At 37.5% G+C, this 22,860-nt stretch overlaps 1 protein-coding gene across 4 annotated transcripts in view; it reads right to left on the bottom strand.

Moving 5' to 3' along the window:
- The window catches only part of ATP8B4 (ATPase phospholipid transporting 8B4 (putative)), a 327,254-nt gene that overhangs the window by 159,471 nt on the left and 144,923 nt on the right, over positions 1 to 22,860 (bottom strand). For all 4 annotated transcript variants that reach the window (XM_027840872.1, XM_027840874.1, XM_027840871.1 and 1 more), the window contains one exon: positions 12,999 to 13,071. In XM_027840872.1, the coding sequence (XP_027696673.1) occupies positions 12,999 to 13,071 (73 nt within the window). The remainder of the gene's footprint in view (positions 1 to 12,998; positions 13,072 to 22,860) is intronic.

The raw sequence follows: 22,860 nt of genomic DNA on the forward strand, positions 1-22,860 counted from the left end.
CTAAACTTTTTCTGAAGCTTAAAAAAAGCAAAACTTTAGAGGCAGCTAGGTGGCGCAGTAGACAGAGCACCAGCCCTGAAGTCAGGAGGACCTGAGTTCAAATCCAGCCTTAGATCAAACACTTGGCACTTACTAGCTGTGTGACCCTGGGCAAATCACTTAACCCCAATTGCCCAAAAAAAAAAAAAGCAAAACTTTTTAATGCTGTCATTTGATCCTTTGAAGCTATTAATTATGCAATGCCTAAAGGTTACATATGGAACCAACCTTCATTTCCTTGTTCGGAACGTTTATTTTCTTTTCAAAATGAAATTTAGTAATTTTGTTTGTCTAGTTGTATACTAGTTAAGCTGATGTTGAATAAGGGCCAAAAAAACTTAATAAAAAGTCACTTAAGGAATAAATAGGCAAGCATATCTTACATCGTACTTAATGAAGTATTTACCTACTATGAGCCAGGCACTGTGTTTAATCGCTTTACAAATTATTATCTCAATTGAAACATAGTCTGAGAACCTCTGGGCCTTGCCATTTGCTCCTTATCTGCACCCTAAGGACTTTCAGGACTTTCCATGGGCCCAATAGCTGAATTTTTCTATGTCTTCTCCTCCATTAGAGTGTGAGCTCTTTGAAAGCAAGAACTGTCTCATTTTTCTATTGGTCTCCCCTGTTCTTAGCACAGTGCATGACACATAGCTAGCACTTAGTAACTGCTTTTTCATTCATTTATAGAAAAACTACCTTGCTAGATGAAATCAGGTCAGATCTAGATACACCCTGTAGGTCAAAAATTCCCCTTTCTTGCATATCTTGAGGAAAATAACCATTATTTTTAAAAACAACAATGCAGTCTCGTTTAGAGTCCTTTTAATTTAATTAGTAAACATATATAAGTGCATATATATACATACATACATACACACACACAGAGACACACAGGATAGTGCCATAGTTTAATGCCCCTCATGACTGTTTCTCTTTTAACAAGTCTGCAATTTTCCTTCCCTCACATTCCTCTTATTACATTTGTATCTCTCCCTCCTTTGCCTCTGTAATGAAATTGGGTTAATTTTAAACCTTGTACTAATAAGAGGCAGTGTAGCACAATGGGAAGAGTACCATCTCTGGATTTGGAGCTCCCATGTTCAAATGCTATCTCTGGAATTTATTGTTTATGTGACCTTATTTATTAACCTCCCTAAGCCTTGATATCTGCACCCAAAAAACTGAAAACGTTGTACTAGGCGGCCCAAGGTACCTTTCAGGTCTACATCTACAATCCTATAAACTCAATGATGCTTCTGACCTTCCATTTGAAGTAATTGGAGGAAAGAGGACTCATGCAGTTATTGTTGTTTGCTCTTCATTTCTGAAGAGGACCAATGGCCTATTTGGTGATGTCTTGACTTGTACATGAATTGGATTTAAGTGAAGCAGAGTTGCACAAAGTCATCAACCTCATCCTCTCTTCCAGAGCCATCGAAGTCCACTGGCAAGACAAAAGTCAAGATGACTGGCCTGGGATATAGTGGATGACGTTGTTGTCTTTGATGTCTGACTAAGCTCTAAGCACTCTGAACGCCTGCATCAGCTGCCTTCACAGCCACTGGAACAAATTGTTCGCATGTGCCCATTCCACCCGGAGAAGTCTTCACACGCATGGGGTAGACATCCCCCTGACTCACCAACAGGTTTGAGGCCTCTTGGTTACCTTCATCCTGGTTTTGCCCGTCTGTTAAGACGATTTTACCAGGCTGCGGCCACTGTACATATGACAGCTTCTTGGAGCCACAGGTGAGAGGTGAGTGGCAGTAAGACACAAAGAGTGGATGAGCAGACCTGAAAAGGGTTCAAGAAGCCCTCATACCAGAGGTGCCAGTCCTCCCTGAACATTCCATACACCCCAGGAAAAGGGATAAGAAACATCTGCCTAAGGGCGGGAGAAGAATAATGGTAGGAAGAGAGAGACCTACCATGATAAAGGAATCTTAGTTGGTTCTTATCCGATCTCCCTTCCTACCACAAGAGCACAGAAAATCAGCACGCCAATGCTGTTAAACGAGAAACATAACTAATACACAACAAAGACTGATGTGTTTAAAGTATTTTAACTGATAGAAAGTCACTGAGGCTCTAACTGTTGCTGCCACCACCTGGATGTCTGGCAAATTTGAGTTTATGGATAACTATAGTCATTTTCATTATATGCATCCCTCACTCCCCCTCCAACCTATCTTTCCCACCACTCTCAAACTTCCCTCCTTGCATTTCTCTCATCTCCCCTCTCCTTGCCCCCGCCCCCAACAAACATTCAGATTCCCTCTATGAATTTCTCTTAAAATAGGATTTCATTTTACGCAAGGGCAGTACCGCCCTATTTACATCAACAGTTAATTCACAACAATTGAAAAGAGAAAAATAAAATAGCTTTTTCCTCAGGTGCTCAGCAAGGCCTAGAGCTTTCTTCACGCAAGGAAGAAAGAAGGGATTATTTACAGTAAATGAGGTAAAATAACAAGGAACTTTGACTTGAAGCTCATAAAAGTTAAATTACAAGTTTCCTAATAGCAAGAGCAATTAGACAGCAGAATGCTTCCCCTGGGGAGGTGGATTCATTAAAGGTATTTAAGAAGGGTTAGCTAATTCCTTAGGGATTTGGAGCAAAAGCCCACTCTTGGCTGGAAGGAGGGTTTAGATTCAGTAGATAAGGTCTTTCCAGGTCTATCTTTTACCAGAAGTGAGATTTTTAATTCCTGCCACAAAAAAAAAAAAATTCCTCTTTTAAAACAAAACTCTCACAGTTAATAAATTAATTTGTAATGGAACTGCTTCTTTTCTTATTTTTTTTAAAGCTAGAAGACAGTTCTTTCAGTTTTAAAAGATACTAACATTGAGTAAGTTGTATATAAAGTTTGTTTATAAAGCATAATAAAATTACTTTTACCAGCTGTATGCAATAAACCTGTTATTCCTTACATTCAGTCTGCCATGATATGCAGCAGTTCTGAAGTGCATTTCTAAAATAACAACTGACCTAGTTCTTCCAGCACAGGGCAAACTCACTTTACATGCATTTTCTCTGAGCAATTGTAGAACTTAAGACATTGGTTCAAGCCTTGCTTCTGACACTAGCTATGTCTACATGAACAAATCATTTAATTTCTCTGACACTGTTTCCCCACCAATAAAATGGAGATAATAATACCTGTAGTACCTAGCTATTATGAGGTTCCAATGAGATATACAAAGTACTTTATAAATTGTGAAGCATTCCATAAGTATCAATAGTGATAATTATGACAACTACTATTAATTTTATTTACATTTAGGTTGTCCTTATGGGGGGTTTTCTGGCACTAAAAAGTCTTTTAAAATACTGCTGAGTTTAGCGTTATATTCATACAAATGCCTAAAAATGTCTTCAAAGTAAAAATAAAAGTAGGTGGAATTAATCATACATTGGTCTGGTTTTCAGAAGGGATTTCTAATTTCATCAATAGTAGTCAATGCCACTTGTTTAGATCTTTGTCGTTGTGGTGTTGTCAATCCTTTATGTTAAATATTTCTTTGCTGTGGAGGAAATAAATAGCTGTCCTATACATGATTTACATTTACCCTAGATATGAACTAAATCTAAACTTTAAGTGATTTTTTTCCTCCAACAGTATGAGAAAAAGAGAGGCCAGACCTCTCCAGGACTGAATTCTGGGGGTTCAGTCATTCATATGACCACAATTCATTTAGTGAAAAAGGGAGAGGACAAATATCTTACACTTCTCCTAGGCCCATTAGCAACTCAATGTGCTGTTACATTTAAATTCAGCTTCAACCAAGTTAAAAAGGAAGGATGGCACATTAGGCCAGAGAATCTGAGTTCAAATTCTACCTCTCTCACCTTGGGCAAGTCATTTTACTCTCAGTCTCAGTTTCTCCATCTTGAAATGAGGGCTAGGAAGGGAGGTGGGAATAGATGACTTCTAAGGGTCCTCTGTGTTCTAAATCTATATAATCCTATGAAATTCATCTATTCACTCCTTCAACAAACGTTTTCTGCAAACCTTCAATGGCCTAGAATAAATTTACTGTGGCAGATACAAAGATAACGAAACAGTCTAACAATTTTCCTCACTTCCAAAAATTCCCTAAGTGCTTACTGACCGAGAACCAAGAGAGTTAATTAGTCAGCTAAGACATCCCGGCTCTCATCATCCAAATGAACTGTCCTAAATTTGGATGGTGGCAGTCTGAGCATTCCAATTTTGTCTTCCTCATTTACGGCAATCAAATTTCCAGCAACCAAACTCAGAAACTCCTCTAATTTTGGACACCCAATATCAGACTGCCAAAAGCGGGACTGCCCAAAGATTCCACTATATTAGCCGCCTGTGTAATTCCCAAAGAGTTACCTCCAATGAGGTTACCCCAAAAATAGCCTTAAAGGAGATACTCATGCAAAGGGATAATAAGTTGCTACTTAAATATAAGCTGCCTGATATCACTCTGCAAGTCTACATTAGCACTCAAGGGAGTGGAACCACAGACTTCATTGGTGATGTCAAACTCAAATACAAATAAATGGATTTCCGAAGGCCACGCATTGACCTAGAAAACCACAAATTAACATACTTTAAGTTGAATTTTATTTTAACTTATTTTGTTAAACATTTCCCAATTACATTTTAATCTGGTTGGGGCCATCTGGAGTTTTGTGGGTGTCAATTCTAACACCTCTGGAATATGTCACTGTTTCTACTGAATACGGAGACCTATTCAGAAAGCATGTTTACCCCTCAAAAGAGGTTTTGTTGATGCTGCATGGGAGGTTGGAAAGGTTTCAAATACACTCCTAGCAAAATTCAGAGAGGCTTATCACCAGTGGTCTGACCACTTGGTGATAAATTCTTTGGCAATGACAACCCATGAGCCAAAAGCACTAAATCCTATTTGGTCCCTTTCTACTTCTGCAATGATAACAAACAATGGGAAGAGAAGCAGGAAGAAGCATGCTAAGAATCACACAGTTTTCAAGCCATCTATAAATATTTATTTAGTTGTTGATATTATAAATGTGAGATACTAATCCAATGACCAAGGAATGCCCTTCCTATTGGAGGAATTGAATTATATCAATCTTGACATTCTCCATATAAATGAAACCTGAAGAAAAAGAAATCAGAGCTAAGTGGAAGAAGGGCTTGCAGGTTTTCCTCAGAGAGGCAAATAAAAGAGTTAGCAGAGTTGGTTTTATTGTACATCCTAAGGCAACAAGAAACAACATTTCATGGAACATTCTGTCACTTCATACTGATGTGTTCATGGCAGTATTTTTGAAAGGATTATCATTAAAAATAGCTGCAGTTTATTAGGTACCAACATCTGTTGCAGCAGAAGATAAGTAGAGAAAAAATGAACGTTAATAACTACCAACATTTTTACCTACTTTTCCATCTATATATAAAATGTTTATCAAAATAAACTACATGTTCATTGATGCATCCTGAATAAGGGCATTAAAAGAGAAGAGGCAAGCTTTGCAAAAGGCAGTCCATAACAGACAACCATTGTACAACTGAGTGAAAGATATGGAGATTGAATGTCCTATTTTTTCTTTAATTTTTTTAATTAACAAAGATCTACTTGCTCTCTACAGCCCTCTACATCCCCCCACTGAAAAACAAAACAAAAAGCAAAACTCTTGTTAACAAAAGTGCATAGTCAAGTAAAACTAATTCCCACATTGGCCATGTCCAAAAATTGATGTCTCAGTCTGCACCCTGAGTGCATCACCTCTCTTTCAGGAGATAAATAACATAAGTCCTTTGGAATAGTGGTTGGTCACTGAGTTGATAAGAGTTCTTAAGCCTTTCAAAATGGTTTGTCCTTTATAAAACTGTTTTTATTGTATAAATTGTTCTACTCACTTCAGTCTGCATCAGTTAATGTAAATCTTCCCAAGGTTCTCTGAAACCATCCTCTTCATCATTTCTATAACAGTGTTCTATTATTATATTTTATTTGTTCTATTATTATATTTGTTCAGCCATTCTCCAACAAATATTTTCCTAACTATGGGTCCTTTACCTCTTTCTTTGATCCCACTGGGACACAGGTCTAGAAGTGATATTATTAGGTCAAAAGGTAGCACTGTTTAACTTTTTGGACATAGTCCCAAATTACTTTCCAGAATGGGTGTACCAGTTCACAAATCCACAAAGAGTGTCTTAATGTACCTGTTTTCACACAGCCCTTCCAGAATTTCTCTTTTTGTTAAATTTTGGGAATCTAATACATGGAGGTGGAATCTCAGAGGTGTTTTAATTTATATTTCTCTAATAATTAGTGATTTGGAGCATTTTTTCACATGACCATTGATAGCTTGGACTTCTTCCTTAGAAAATTGCCTATTCATTTCTTTTAACTGTTTAGCAATGGGGGAATGGCTCTTATTCTTACAAATGTGAATCAGTTCCATCTTAGAAATGAAACTCTTATCAGAGAATTTTGATGCAAAGATTTTTCCCCCAATTATCTATTTCCCTTCTAATTTTAGATGTACTCATGTTGCTTGTACAAAACCTTTTTCATCTTATATCAATATTATTGATTTTATCTCCTATGATCCTCTCTATGTACAGGCACTATATGCTTCTTTACAAATATTATCTCTCTCACTTGATCCTCACAATAACCCCACTAAATAGGTGCAATTATTATTCCAATTTTATAATTGAAGAAAAGGAAGTAAAAAGAGGTTAAGTGACTTCCCCACGGTCACACAGCTAGGAAATATCTAAGGCCAGATTTGAACCCAGGTCTCCCTGACTCTAAGCTCAACACTCTATCCATTGTGTCACCCAGCAAAGTTACATATCTATTTGAAATATATTTTTGCATAAAGTGTGAGATGTCAGTTTATAATTAGTTTTTGCTTTCTAGTTTTCTGAGTGGTTTTTGTAGATACAATGTTCCATTGTCTTCAATAACTGCAATAGTCAGTAACTACTTAGTAAAAAAGGTATCATCCATGTATATGTCAAAATTATATAACATTCTTTAAAAACTATAATAAAAGAAATAACCTTATTTGCAGACTCTCTGATCATTAACATCAAGCAAGGGATAAAACAGTGAGATATGTGCTTGCTACTTTCATAAAGGAGAGTCAGTGAAGGTTACAAATCAAAGAAAGACTATAAGTGATAAAGACATCCAGATGCCCCCATTTGTAGACGGCATTGTGCTGGTTGAATCAAACCCAAGAACACTGCAGAAACCCCTAAATGAGATCTATAATTACTCAAAGGAAAAATAACCTAACTAAACACACAAGGGTGGGGGGGAAGAACATAAAAAATGTATTTTGTCCTGAGTGACTATTATATGAAGACAGATGGTCAGCTTATAAAGTTTGTTCATCAAGAGATATCTAGTTAGCATATAGATTATAGATACCATGGAATAAAAAAAAAGTCCCCATTCTATGTTTTCAGCACAATTCTGTCAGAGTCAACTTAGTAATTTTTTTGGAGGGGGGGCTAGGCAATGGGGTTAAGTGACTTGCTCAGAGTCACACAGTTATTAAGTGTTGTGCATCTGAGGCCGGATTCAGGTCCTCCTGAATCCAGGGCCAGTGCTTTATCCACTGTGCCACCTAGCTGCCCCCACAACTTAATAATTTTCCAAATATTGGATGAATTTTAGGGTTTTTCATTTGCTTAAATAGAACTATTAATATCACTGGCACATCTTTGGAGAAGTATCTGTTTTCCTGGAAACTACAGCTCCCTCCAAATTAAACAAATGGTCACCTCCCTTGATTTAGTCAATGATAAATTAGAGGATGATTCCTTTGGATAAAGGACAATACCACTTTACCCATTTCCCCTATGGATTCCTCTTTCAATCTAATCAAAAGTGAACAGATAACTCTCTTAATTAAACAAAGATATTTCCATCCTTGGTTCTGTTACCATAAATAAAATTAAGTGTTTTAGCTTCAGGAATTAAGGTCACTGTCTGAATTGGATTACTCTTACTATTCAAGATTAGGTCTTTACCTCAAATGTATCCAAAGGACTTTATAGCATTGGTTTCTTGGAATTTTATTAAGTACAGATATGGTTTTTCACTCGGGTGAGACCAAGGACTTTAGCTAAAATACTATGAAAATATTATTTCTTAATATTTCAGAAAAAAGGGGACTTAGTACTATATGCTTCCATAAGACATATGTGTAAATATATACAAAATATTTCCATACTAGATAGATATAGAGAAGAAAGAGACAGAAACTGAGAGAGATTTGTCTTGGATAACCACTATGAATGAACAATGAGTTGAGCCTAGAACTGAATAGGAGAACTTCATTGAACTGGACAGCCTTTGGGAAATCATTAAGTTGCTTCAATGATCCTAAACTTGAATCAATCCATTCTTCATGCCAATATTTACCCAGTGATATTATTTGGCTGAGTCCTAGAACACTGTAGACTCTGAAGAATATAGGTAGAAGATCATCCAAAGGGCAATGGAGTCATATATGGTGGGCATGGGTAGGCTTAACTTGTTGCAAACAAGGAATTACACAGGAGAAGCAGTATAAAGAATGTCTACCAAAAAAACATACAATCAAGCAACAAAATGGGCTGGTCATCTGGTGGAGGGAGAGATGAAATGAAAGGCCCTCAATATATGGGAAAGTTCCCTGGTGGTAAACTTACAGGAACACATAGACAAGATTTGTCAAGGATAGGCAAGCATGGATATGCTGTGACCTGCATTACTAAAGGAAATATCCATAGATCCATTTGAGTAAGGCTTCAATTATTTAGAACTATTTAAAAAAAAAACTAGGCTATCCACATTAAGTAACATTTAAGTAAATTTTCTTTATAACTACAGTTAAGTCATTTTTGTCTTTGTATCTTCAGCACAAAGGTACATTGCCTGGCATGTAGTAGACACTTGCTGACTTACCAATTACTTGGGCAGCTAGGTGGCACAGTGGATAGAGTACCAGGCATGGAGTCAGGAAGACTTATCTTCCTGAGTTCAAATGTAGCCTCCAACACTTACTAGCTGGGTGACCCTGAGCAAGTCACTTAACTCAGTTTGCCTCACTTCCCTCAACTGTAAAATGAACTGGAGAAGAAAATGGCAAATCACTCCAGTATCTTTGTCAAGAAAACCCCAAATGGGGTCATGAAAAATTGGAGACCACTGAACCAACTGAACAAATTGGTCAGTTTACCCCTTTAAGCCTCAAAACTCTCTTTTCAAAAAAACCTTTTAAATAAAAATCTTTCTACATTTCTATGCTCTCTTCTAGTATTTGAAATAAATTTAATTTTTCTTAATAACTAATGATTATTATTACAACCATCAATTAGTTCCATAATACAATGATATTCAGGAATAATAAAAATAGGAGGAATTGATTTAGTGCTTTTAAGATTTTAAAATCACTTCCTTTAAATTATCTTATTTGATCCCTAAAACAACCCTTTGAGGTAGTTACTATGGGTATTGTCATCCCCCTTTTACAGATGAGGAAATTGAGGCTCCAGAAGGCTAGGTGGCATATGTGTGATCATACAGATAATAAGCATAAGAGGAAAAATTTCCTAACTCCAAGTTCAGTGCCCTTCCAATATATTATGATCCTCAGAGGCTCCTGAAATGCATTCGTAGGGCTGTTTGCGCCTAAAACTAAGAGGCTCTAGACTGTAGTGCATTTTTTTTTATTTCACATGCTTGCTTTTTACAGTCTCTCTTCCTCCTCTCTTGCTATAATTTCTTGCTTCTGTCCATGTACCTATCCCTAGTAAGATCACCACCCACATTAATTTGCTGCTTCTAATCTGCCATATGCTAAAAAGCAAAATCAATAGACTCTCAGCAAGTGCCTCAGGGGCTTATTTTCCAGTCACATCCAATTCTTCATGACCTCTTTTGGGGTTTTCTTGGCAAAAATACTAGAGTGGTTTGCCATTTCCTTTTCCAGCTCATTTAACAGATGAGGAAACTGAGGCAAATAGGATTAAGTGATTTGCCCAAGATCACCCAGTTAATAAGTATCTGAGGCCAGATCTGAATTCAGAAAGATGTCTTCCTGACTCCAGACAGGGCACTCTAACCATGGTGCCACCTCGTACCCCATCAGTAAATTATCGACTCTATGACAACTATTTTGGTTCTTCAGAAACCTTTTTGTTTACTTCCTCATTCTCAGTTATGTTCTGAGTAGCTGAAGTTGACATTACCTGACTTCTTGATAAGTAAGATATTATTATATGTTTCCTTCAGAGTGTGCAGGTATCCTATTGATTAATTCATTCAGGGATTGCATAGAAAAATCAAATACACATGAACTATGTTTTGATAAGGGTATCAAACTATGTTTGACAAAGGTAAAATTAATGTTATTATTCTTATTATTGTTTTTATTATGCCCCAGGCTGAGGTTTTTTCAGTTGGGGAACATTTTTGAAAGTATAATAGAAAGTATTATTTGCTAGGCAAATTTTTACTTCACACACAATTTGTAATAAATTTCCTAATGCATGTAGGCTACCACATGTTATAAAGGAATTATGAGGGAGAAGTAGAATAAAAAATAGCATCAAAGAAATGTTTGATTAAGAAACATAAACTGGTCACATGATAAGAGCAAGGGATAGTCAGTGGATGGAGAGTCAATGAGCTCCTCTGGTATTTCTTGTGATGCTAAGAGAAAAATGAGAAAAGACTATAATTTGTTGGGTATACTCCCCTGTGTCAAATGACTTGGAAGAGAATGGCACAAGATGGCAGGTGCAAATGGGCTGTGATATATATCACTGGCTGGAAGGGCCATGTGGATAAGATCTCAGCTGCATTTGAGTATTTTATGTGTAATTGGATGAATATGAGAAGCTGGATTTTCAATCTCCTATCTGGATTCCTTGTTTTTCTCTATTTAAATTGACCTCCAGGGAAATGGATTGGGGGGAATTGATATTTCAATTTTCTTGAGCCAAGTTTTCCAGATGTAAATGTTAATATGTTTTAAGATTGATAGCAGATTGGCATTTAAGCTTCAGTAGTTATTGTTCAGTCATTTTTCAGTCATTTCCAACTTTTCATGACCTCATTTGGTTTTTTTGGGGGTTTTTTTTTGGCAAAGATAGTGGAGTAGTTTGCCATTTCCTTCTCCAGCTCATTTTATAGATGAGAAAACTAAGGCAAACAGGTTGAAGTGACTTGGCCAGGGTCACCCAGTTAGTAAGTGTCTGAGGCTAGATTTGAACTCAGGAAGATGACTCTTCCTTACTCCAGGCCTGGCACTCTATCCACTGTGCCACCTAGCTGCCCAACTGATTGGTAAGTCAACAAGAATTTAGTAGGTGTCTACTACATACCGGGCAATGTACTAAGTGCTAAAGATACAAAGACCAGGGTCACACAGCTAGTAAGTATCTGGGGCTAGTCAGTAGTCAGTATCTGTCTATCTCTAGACCCAGCACTCTATCCGCTGTGTCCCCTAGGTGCCTGAAGCTTCAGCATGCGTACTCTATGCAGCAAAATCATTAATTCTTAGTTAGGATTTCATTACACAAATAAAGGAAGGATTTATGACTTGATTCTGTGAGGCATTCCCAAGGTGGAAATCTCTTCACCACAGTAACACATATAAGTTAGTAAGTCAGCCCTCAGTTAGTTGCATGAGGCACTTACAGGTTAAGTAACTTGTTCCAGGACACTGCTAGTGTCAGTGGTAATATTTGAACCCAGGTGTTCCTTATTCCAAGCCCAACATTCTGTACTCTATGCTGTGTTTTCTCTAGGAGGCTATTATTTCAGTACTAATGCTTATCAATTATAATCAATACTTACTAATTACATTAATTTAAACAAAGACTGAGCTGCAGTTCTTCTTTAACAGTTTCCTCCTTTACACCACAGATTAGTATTGCAACCAGAATGCTGGGTTGGTGGTTGAAATATTTGAAAACAAACTGTTTTGAAGGGCTCTCCTAAGGACTTCTACTAGGCAGTGGTTTGTTGGCCCAGTTTGAGTTACTATATTAATTTAGAAAGGAGAAGCAGGATAGCAGAGTGATAGAGAACCGGCCTCTATTCAGGATCCTCTTGTTTCAAGTACCTCCTTTTGACAGATCCTATCTGTGTGGTCCATTAAAATCACTTAATCTCTTAGGGTTCTAGGCAACTCTTTAAGACTACAAATTACAGTTCTAGCCATCTCTGTTGGTAGAGAAACTTTCTCATAGGGACTTCCTGATACCAATAAAATCATAGGCTTAGTTTAAAAAAAAAAAGTTCACTTAAAGGTAGTTAAGCTATATTCATTTTTAAGTATTTTTATAATTCAAAATTTTTTCACTAAATCAAATTAATATCACCCAATGATTCTAAATGGATGAAGATCTACACTTACAAATATAATTTTTAAGTCTCTATAATCAGCTACTTAAATGGGGCTGTGATCTCATTGATTTGGATAGTTTGAGGCAGGGTAGCACAGTGGAATTAGCTCAGGATTGAAATCTCACTTCAGACACATGGTAGCTATGTAACCCTGAACAAGACACTCTGTGCCTTGATTTCTTTACTTGTAAAAATGAAAGTGTTGGACTTCATGGCCTGAAAGGTCCCTTCTAGCTCTAATCTGTGATCCTATGATCCTCCCATGGTGCAGACTGCAACTTATCTATGGCTGTCCAACTGTGTGCCTCTTGTTCTATATATTCACATAAGTTTGCCACAGGGCATCCACAGAATGTGCTAAAGACATTCTTCATTTTCTTGAAATATCACAAAGTTGCCAGCAGAATATCCAGGTTGTCTACGCATCATCCCTTTCTTTTGTCATGAGACTAGTCTGTCTTTTTTCCTATTATATACTTCAGTACATATACTATAAATATCTATGTACTATATATATTCTATCTTAATTTTCTGAAACACATGATTAAAAGAAAAGGAAATTAATTACTCACAGCGACAAACTGGTTATTTTCTAGTTTAATGATGTCTCCTGCCTTCACATTCATCCATTTTTCACTCTGCAATCTATGGACAAACAAAAGCAATGGGTGTTTTTTTCAAGAACCTTGGGACAGTAGCAGGCCTGTAGTCTCAGGCCATATACTAACAATATAGCATCAAAGTTACAAAAGAACAAACCCAGGAGATGCTCTCCCAGTAAAAACAGTTTTCAGCTTTATAACATAAGTAATGTTATGACAACACATTGACTAGCATTTGCATCACATTCTTCAGCTTGATATGAACACTAAAATAAAGAATAAGAAATTCAGCCTCTAAGATTATTTTTAAACCCGTCCAATCTAGAGATATCAGTGCCATTATTACAGAAGATGCTTAAGCAGAGGCAAAGAGAGGAGAGCCAGGGATGTAGAAACATCAAGGAAAAGAAAAGGAAAACAAGTGAATTTTTTTTAAAATTAGTAACAAAAGAAGTCCCATAAAAGGGAATCAGTGTGATTCAGTGAGTGGGTTTAGAGTACTGGACTTATTTGACTTGAAAGAGCTATATTCATGAAAGATTGCTGTGAGGGATTGTCTGATGTTGGCTATGTGCCACGTGGGGGTTGTGGCAAGTTGGGGCAGAGACAAGATATTAGGAAGTAACCGGAGCTCATGCTCCCGAGGCAGGGGGCTGTGCCTTGTGGAGTTGTGGTGAACTGGGGTAGGAACAGGATACGGGGAAGTAGCCGGAGCATGTGCTCCTGAGGCAGGGGGCTGTGCCATGTGGGAGTGGGACAGCAGAGAACAAGCTCCCTTTGTCACATCCTCTCCCTAGGTGCAGCGCTAACCCCAGACATCTCCTTCCTGTATCTGGGCCTAGCCTCCTGTGTCACGTCCTCTCCCTTGGTGCAGCGCTAACCCCAGACATCCCCTTCTGGTATCTGATCCTACAATCAATGACTAGTAGGCGGGCTGAAGAGGAGGGGCTAGGAAGGTATATAGGGGTGGTAGGGGTCGGAGCTCTCTCTCTCTTGCTCCTGCTCTCTTGCTCTGGCTTTCCTACTTGGCCTTGCTGTGATGGCCTCTGAATAAAGCTTGAGTGTTTGCACCTCCTGATCGGCTCGTCTCTGTGTTTATCTGGGTGGGCACCGAAGACTGGTAAGTATGACCCTGGCAGCCTGCTCCTTATAGGAGGAGAGTGCACGGCACGACCGGCACAGATTGCCCTCCTCAAATAAACTCTAGCGACTTCCTTTCACCTCCAGGATCAAATACAAAATCCTCCACTTGGCATTCAAAGCCTTTCGTGACCTAGCCCCCTCAGACCTCTCTAGTCTTCTTACACCTTACTCCCTGACCCACACCCTTTGATCCAGTGACACTGACTTCTGGCTGAACAATATACTCTATCTCTAGGCTCAGAGAATTTTCAATGACTGTCCCACATCCCTGGAATGTTGTCCTTCCTTGTCTCTACTTTCTGACTTCCCTGGCTTCCTTCAAGTCCCAACTAAAATCCCATTTTCTGTCATTTTTCAGTCATTTCAGCCACATCTGACTCTTTGTGACCCCATTTAGGGTTTTCTTGGCAGAGATATTGGAGTGGTTTGCCATTTCCTTCTCCAGCTCATTTTACAGACAAGGCAACTAAGGCAAAGAGGGTTAAGTGACTTGCCCAGGGTCACACAGCTAATAAGTGTCTGAGGCCAGATTTGAACTCACAAAGACAAGTTTTCCTGACTCCAGGGCCAGCCCTCTATCCATTGTACCACCTAGCTGCCCCCATTCTCCACCGGAAGAATTTCTCACACTCTCTTAATTCCAGTGCCTTTCTTCTCTCATTTATTTCCTATCTATAGCTTGTTTGTATATATGTGTTTATTTATTGTCTCTCTCATTAGAGTTTGAGCCCCTTGAGAACAGGTACTGTCTTTTGCCTCTTTTTGTATCCTCAGAGCTTAGCATGGTGCTAGGCACATAGTGGGCACTCAATAGATGCTCATTGACTATTATTGACTAAATCTGTCAATTCCATTCAACAAACATTTATTAAGTACCTACTAGGCACAAGGTATTGTGTTAGGTGCTGGGATTCAAAAACTAAAACAAAACAGCCCTTACTCTCATGGAAGTTACATACTAACACTGATTAGCTGTGTGACCATGAGAAAAATCGCTTAATGAATTGCTCTGCACCTGTTCTTCATATGTAAAACAGGGATATTAATATTCCCACTATGTACTGAAGCAAGGGGTTTTTGCAAGGATCCAATGACGATAAGAGATGTGGGAAAGTGTTTTCAGCACATTAAATGAGAGCACTTTTTAAAAATGAGATATCATCTATTCAAAGACCCAAATGGATCTGTGATCTCCTTGTTTCCAATGCTTCCTTCAATGATTCAGATCAAAATCCTGCTAAAGAAATTTCTTCAGCATGCCTGCTGAAGAAACATTGTCATTGAACATTAAAAATACATAAGATCACAAATCTAGAACTGGAAAGGATCATGGAGACCAATTTGCCCAACTCTTTTGATTTACAAGTGAAGAAACTGAGGCCCAGAGAAGTTAAATGTTTTTGTCCAACATCACACAGGTAGGAACCAAAGCATAACTTGAACTCAGGCCAAGAGTTTGTGCTCTTTTCACTGTCCTACACTGCAGGTGGCTGTTTCGCATCAATTAATAGGTGAATCAGAAACAAGTTGTAAAGTAAAAATTGTAAAAGCAAATTCAAACTGACTGTGAAAGTAGATCTAGGAAGGCTTTAGAAAGCATCCAGGTATTAAAAACAGATTTGTACTGATACCTTTTGTTTTTATATCATTGAGATTAGATCACCCCTGTACCCTTGAATTTTTTCAAAAGAAACAAAAGGAATGAGAGGGAAAAGGATTCAAGAAAATTGCTCAATACATTTTTTAAAACCCTAATATTATTTGCAATGTTCCACGCTCTGGACCAACACATCTCCTCTTCCTCCCACCCCTCATAACCTGCTCCTTTGCCAAGGAGCAGGGAGAGAAGTCTTTCTCATGTTTCTTCTTTGGGCCCAAGCTTATTCTTTACAATTTCTCAACGTCCATTTTAACAGTTTTTGTTTCCATGGCTCTACTTTACTTTGCATCTGTGCATCAGTTTATGTATTTTCATGCTTCTTTGTTTTCATCATATTCATTGTTTCTTGCCATACAATAATATTTTGTTACATTCATGCACCATAGTCTACTTGACCATTCCTCAGTTGATAGACATCTATTTTGTGTCTAGATTGTTGTTTTTTTTGTTACCACAAAAATATGCTGGTGTGCATGCAGCCTTTCTTTTTGTCATTGACCTCTTTGGTGCATATGCCTAGCAATGGGTTCATGGATATAGGCATTTTAGTCACTTCCTTTGCATAATTCCAATTTGGAAAGCATCCATTTTTCAAATGATGGAGGGTGCCAATTTAGGGTGAGATCCCTTTACACAAGTTGAATGAGTGTTAGATGAAAGCTGAATTTTTTACACTATTAATAAAAAGAGACAAGCAGCTCAGAATTGGAAACAAAATGACCACCCTGCTTTGTAGTTGATAGTTATCATGAAATCATATTCTCCCCAAGCCAGATTCAAAAGCATTGATGATGAAGAGTGATGAGGCTGCAGTCTGCAGAGGCCCCTAGACAATATAGGAAGAGCTCCCCAAAGCCAGGAGGGTCACTGCAGAGACAAGCCACCTGAAACAATGTTTCTTGTTTCTAATCACCCCTGAAATTCCCTGAAATGTAAACTGTCTTTGTTTTCCTATTTGAAAAGCACGCCATGCGTATGCAATTCCAAGGCAAGTAGTATATAGGGTGAGATAAGCAGAGCCCATTTTCTCAACAAGTTAAGGTAGGTAGGTTGATTTCATTGTTGAGCTTTTAAAAAAAAAAACCTCATTGACTTGCTTTATAGGCTGGAAAACTGTTATAAATATTTATACAACTGTGAAATATGCCCCACACTATCAGCAGGCTGGGTCATTTGGCTTAAATGCCAAAAGAGTTTTTCTTTAATATGGCTCCAAGTACATGTTGTTCTGGAAAGTTTTCAATTGTAGCATTTTCATCTGAAGCCAAAATTCAAGTATTCCAATGCCATACTTGGCTGCATTTTATCTTGCTTGAAGGGCAAAGGGAGAACTTACAGTATGCAGCTTACATTTATTCCTACAGGTATGATCAGGGAGTATTGACTTATTTCCGGGGGGAATAACTCTGCTGTCTCTTTATAACATTACTCAGATATATCTGTGAAATGAGGTAACTATGCAAAATGATAGAGAGGGAAACTGTACTTTTATTAGAACTGCTCCTGAATTATCCTAGCCTTGCAGGGATAAACCTTTTCTGTGTCCTGGATCCCTTTGGAAGTCTGGAGAAGTCTATGGACCTCTTCTCAGAATAATGTTTTATTTTAAGTCATAATTAAAGGAAATACTAAATTACTGTTAGAGTTTAGTGTAAATAAAGGTGTCATTTTTCCCTAGATCCAAGTTCCCACATCCTTTGAAATTTAAGCTCAGATGAGATCATAGACCCCAGGATAAGAATCACTATGACCTAGAGTCTCCCTATATAGACCATTAACCTCCATTTGAGAACTGTCTCTGATGCTGTATTTGATCTAAAAAATTTTGCTACTTCTCTCAAGCAGCCATAAACCTCAGAAAGGAGTATATCTTACTGCTACCACCCATGTGGAAAAGCAAAGTGGTAACATGGCGATTCTGAAGGATCTCTTTGCAGATTTTAGAGTATTCAATAACTCTCTAACTTTCAAAGTTTTTCTCTAGTAAGTTGGGACTTGATAACTCCAATCTATAGGTACGTAACAGAAATGGCAGAATGGAACTTTTGACTATCAATTATGTGGGCTAATGGAAAATGTCAGAGGTTGTTATACAATGATGTTAAGTATATGTGCAGTTCTGGAAGGCTTTTGCTCCAATAGTACTTATCACTAGCTCAGTGTCAGTCTTTTAGATAAATCAATCAACAAGTATTTATTAAGCACCTACTATGTTCCAGGCACTGTGGAAATCACTGGAGACACAAAGTATAATAATAATGATAGCTAGCATTTATACAGCCCCTATTATGTGTCAGGCACTGTGGATACAAAATCAAAGAAAGAAAACATCACTACTCTAACAAACCTACATTCTACTGGCGGGAGATCACAAGTAATTATATATATACATATATATATATATATATATATATAGAGAGAGAGAGAGAGAGAGAGAGAGCATGAATTCAAAGTTAATAAATAAATGTATAATATGAATATATAAATAATATAAATGTTTAATAAATAAATACATCTACATTATACAAAGTAGTTAAATGCAAGGTAATTTGTGAGGAAAAGCACTAACAAGTGACAGGATCAAGAAAGGCTTCATGCAGAGGGCAGGTAGGTGGTGCGGTGGATAGAGCACTAGCCCTGGAGTCAGGGGGACCTGAGTTCAAATCCGACCTCAGACACATGATACTCAGTAGCTGTGTGACCCTGGATAAGTCACTTAACCCCAATTGCCTCAAAAAAAAAAAAGACTTCATGCAGAATACAGTTACCTGGGCTACCTCTTTAAGAAAGAGGGAGGTTCTACAAGGTGGAAGTGGAGAGTACATTTCAGGCACAGTGGATGGCCAATGGAAAGGCTCAATGACAGAAGATGAAGTATCAGGAATGAAGAATAGAGACAAGGCCAGGGGTGGCTTGATTGCAGAGTGTAAGAAGACAGCTCATGTGAAATGAACTTCTATAGATATTGGCCATAAGCTTAGCATTTTCAAATCTCCTCATCACTGACCTGAATGATGAACCAAAAAACAAACTTTTTGGTCTTTGGACTAAAGACCAAACTTTCTAGGTTGACATATAGCATCTATCTGGAAAACAGGATTGTGATTGACATGAATCTTGACTAATCAAAGAAGTTGAAAGAAGAGAAGGATGGCCCAGAAAAACATACTTAGAAGAGTATTTTTTTTTAAAAAAATAAAAACTCCAGTCTGATAATTTCAATTGGGAGTTCCCAATGCAGAAACTCACTCCATCAGATCAGATTAGCAACTCATTTTAGAGTTTCGTGGGGCATTGAGAGGTTAGGTGACTTTTCCATGGTTAGATGCCTAAAAAATGTCAGCCAGACTTGAACCCCCAGTCTTCCTGACATCAAGATGGACTTTCTATGCACTATGTGCACTATTTGTAATAGTATATGTAGAGTGAGTAAATACATTACACAGCTAAGGTGACTATGAATAAACAGAACAAGAATTCACCTAGACAGAATACAAACTGAAGACAAATTCCATGACATGCTACTATATTGGTCAATGTCTTACTGTAATAATAATTAGAATAGCTAGCATTTATATAGCACTTTAAAGTTAGCAAAGTACTTTACAAATGTCATTTAATTTTTGTTCTCATGACAATCTTATGGTGTTATTTATTATCCCCATTTTACAGATAAGAAACCTATTAAGTGACCTTGCCCAGGGTCATATAGCTAGTAAGTTTCTGAAAATGGATATGAACCCAGGATTTCCTGATTCCAAGTCCAACACTCTATTTACTGTACCACCTAGGTGCCAGTAATATTTACCCATGGACTAGACATATGTATGAGACAGACGGACAGATAGACAGAGACAGGAAGAGAGAGGAGAGGGAGAGAAAAACAAAAGAAAGGAGAAGTGGGGGAAGATTTCACGTTCATAAATACAATGGGTATCATTGTCCTACCAAGTAATTATCATTGTATTTACAGGCGAGAGGTAACATAGCACAATGGATATGGAGCTAGTCATTTATCTAGAAAGACTAGAATTAAAATTCAATCTCTACCACCTACTGGCTATGTGACCCTGGCTAGGTAAATCACTTGACTTCTCATGCTCTAAGCAACTAGACTAGACTAGAGATTGCAGAGAAGGCCTGCATTTTCATTCATGAGCTCTCTCTCAATAAAATCACAGTTCAAGTTCTGTCCCTATCCTATTTGTGTGGCACTTCAAATATATCTTGTCATATACCTTGATATTGAAAGATCATAGCTACAAAAGCATTCAGGCTCACTAGTCAAGAATAGAAATTAGTTTCTTCAAAAAAAATTAATTGGGATATTTCTTCAAAAAAAAAATTAAAATCAAATAAACCCACAGTGCCCTTAGGCAGTACTAAGAAGGCAAAAATAAAATAAAAATAAGTAGAGATAAATTACTTTGAAGTCCTTCTTCCAAGTATTTCTTGACTAGCCCTAAGATTTTAGTAAGCATAAAGATTAGGTTTCATCATCATCATGAAAACAAAGAAAATACAAACTTTCTGACTCCATATATGGTATATCTGTTCTCAGGCCACATATTTGAAGCAATCTTGCTCAGCGTATGAAGATGAAACCCCACCATAGGGATACTGCATGTCCTACTGACTTAAGCAGAGACCTGGAAGTCACCGGGGGGGAGTGACCTGGGGGTCAAGGCTTTTAATCTCTCTGACTCTCAGTTTTCTCTTCTTGGAAATGGGATTGGTGAAAGACAAAGGGATAATGTTATGTGAATGCTCTGGGAGCTAAATAATACACCTATTTCACAGCATTGGAAGATTCTTAGACAATAGTGATACGATTTTCATTATTGTTGTTATGGTATGGTCATTAGATGGTTGTTTCAGGCCTAAAGTAGCTTCCTTTTAAAGGGCCAAGTTTCACAAAACTAATACATTAAAAGGATAAACCTGCAAGTCTGCCTCTAGGCAATGAATAATGAATTCAAGGACAAGTCCCATAAAAATTTAAATTCTTGAGACACTGTAAAACATAGGGAATTTCACTGCCAGAGTATGGCAACTGGAATTACTTTAAGAAAAACACACACACACACACACAGAGCAACTTTAGATGCCCTCTTAGAACATGAAGACATCTAACTTCCAAGTGGGGCAGATGAGAGATAGCAATGGCACCTAATAATTTCTTGTAAATTGGTTTAGACCTGCTTAGACATGAAACATAAAATATTAAGAGCTGCTAGGTTTTTCTATAAACAAATCCAAGAAAATTAAGTTAGCATGTTCAATAGTTTCGTACTATTCCCTGTGAAATGGAATTGTAGAAATACCAAACAAGAGGTAAGTTACTGCAGAGGCAGAAATAGGGATGTTTACCTTAAAGAAAGCTACCAGGCTCATTGTCTAACGTGAAAGAATGGGGGTGCAGGTGAGGGTCTTATTATGTTATCTTGAAGTACCTCCCATTCTATTCTTGTGTGTTCACCAGCATGATGCGCTGGAAGAAAGAAATGCTCCTGAAAAGGCATAGTTGGTCAATCAACAGACATTTATTAAGCCTTTTCTCTGTGCCAGGCACTGTGCTAAACACTGGAGATACAAAGAAAGACAAAAACATAGTCCCTGCCCTGAAAGAACTCATATTCTAATATGGGAGACAATATGTAAATAAGTAGGTATATACAAACAATAGATGAAGTAAATGAAAGTAATCTGTGAGAGGGCACTTGTGGGGCCATCTCATAGTAAGAACCACCAGGAAAGTTCTCCTCCATCAGAAAGTAGAATTTGACTTATCTTGAAGGAAGCCGGGAAAAATAACAGGCAGAGATAAGAGAGCAAAGCATTCCAGGCATGGCAGATGGCCAGTGCTAAGGCACAGAAATGGAAGATCTAGCGTCCAGTTCAAGGAACTACAATTGGGCCAGTGTGACTGCACTTTGGAGTACATAGAAGGAAGAAAAGTATAAGACCTGAAAGGTAGGAAGGGGCCCTGAAGTACTTTGAATACCAAACAGAGGAATTTATATTTGATCCTGGAGGTAAAAGGGAGAATAAGGATCATCAAGTGATTGGAAAAACAACATAATCAATATATATAAGCATGTGTATATGAATATATATTTGTGTAAAACATATGTATATATGTGATCTGTGTGCACATATGTGTATATGTATGTGTGTATACACATATATTTATATATTATATTTTATGTGTTATATATCATATATAATATATTTAATGTATTACATATATTTATATATACATACATAATTTATTTTGTTTGGGTAATTCCCTATATGGAAACTCCTCAATGGGACAGGGGGAGAGGGGAGAGGGAGAGAATGTGGATTTGAAAATAAAATGTAATTAAAAAAATTTTTAAAGGAAAAAAAATCATATTAATGCAGATCAGTAACTATTAGAAAGTAGCCTAGGGCATTGAGAGAGTAAGTGATTTACCCAGAGTCACACAACCAGTATATGAATGAGTCAGGACCTGAACCTAGGTCTGACTCCTCAGCCCATTCACTATCCACTAGGCCACACCATCCTTACGTTCAAGAGCACCAAACAAGAAACAAAGGAGTCAAGATACTTGGCCTTCCACAAGTATCCTATTTTTTCTTTAATCACATGTCCAATCTATAAAGAACATTTAGCATTACATAACTTGAGCTTTAAAAGGGGGGAGGGCATTCTTTTGCTTGTAGAGAATCTTTAAAGCCAAAGTATCTAATAAATGATCATATCTTTCTGAGCCTTTGACTTGATCTGTATCCTCATTCCTGAGAATTTTTTTAAGAACCTATATTTTCCTTTTTATTTATGGAAGTGCTTAATAAATACTTCATCTATTTATGTATCTAAAATGATGCATTGTATATGTGGGAACAGAAGACAGTGTAAAGAACTGAAGGTAGTCAGACATGCAGACGTATGCTCACGACCAAGCAATTCTAAGGACAGCTTGTAGTCATGATAGGCCAACACAAATATTTAAGAGATGACTGCAGTTTCTGGTTCTTTTCATT

The sequence above is a fragment of the Vombatus ursinus genome, unplaced genomic scaffold (assembly GCF_900497805.2).
Source record: "Vombatus ursinus unplaced genomic scaffold, bare-nosed wombat genome assembly UNPS02014848.1, whole genome shotgun sequence".
NCBI classification, from domain to species: domain Eukaryota; kingdom Metazoa; phylum Chordata; class Mammalia; order Diprotodontia; family Vombatidae; genus Vombatus; species Vombatus ursinus.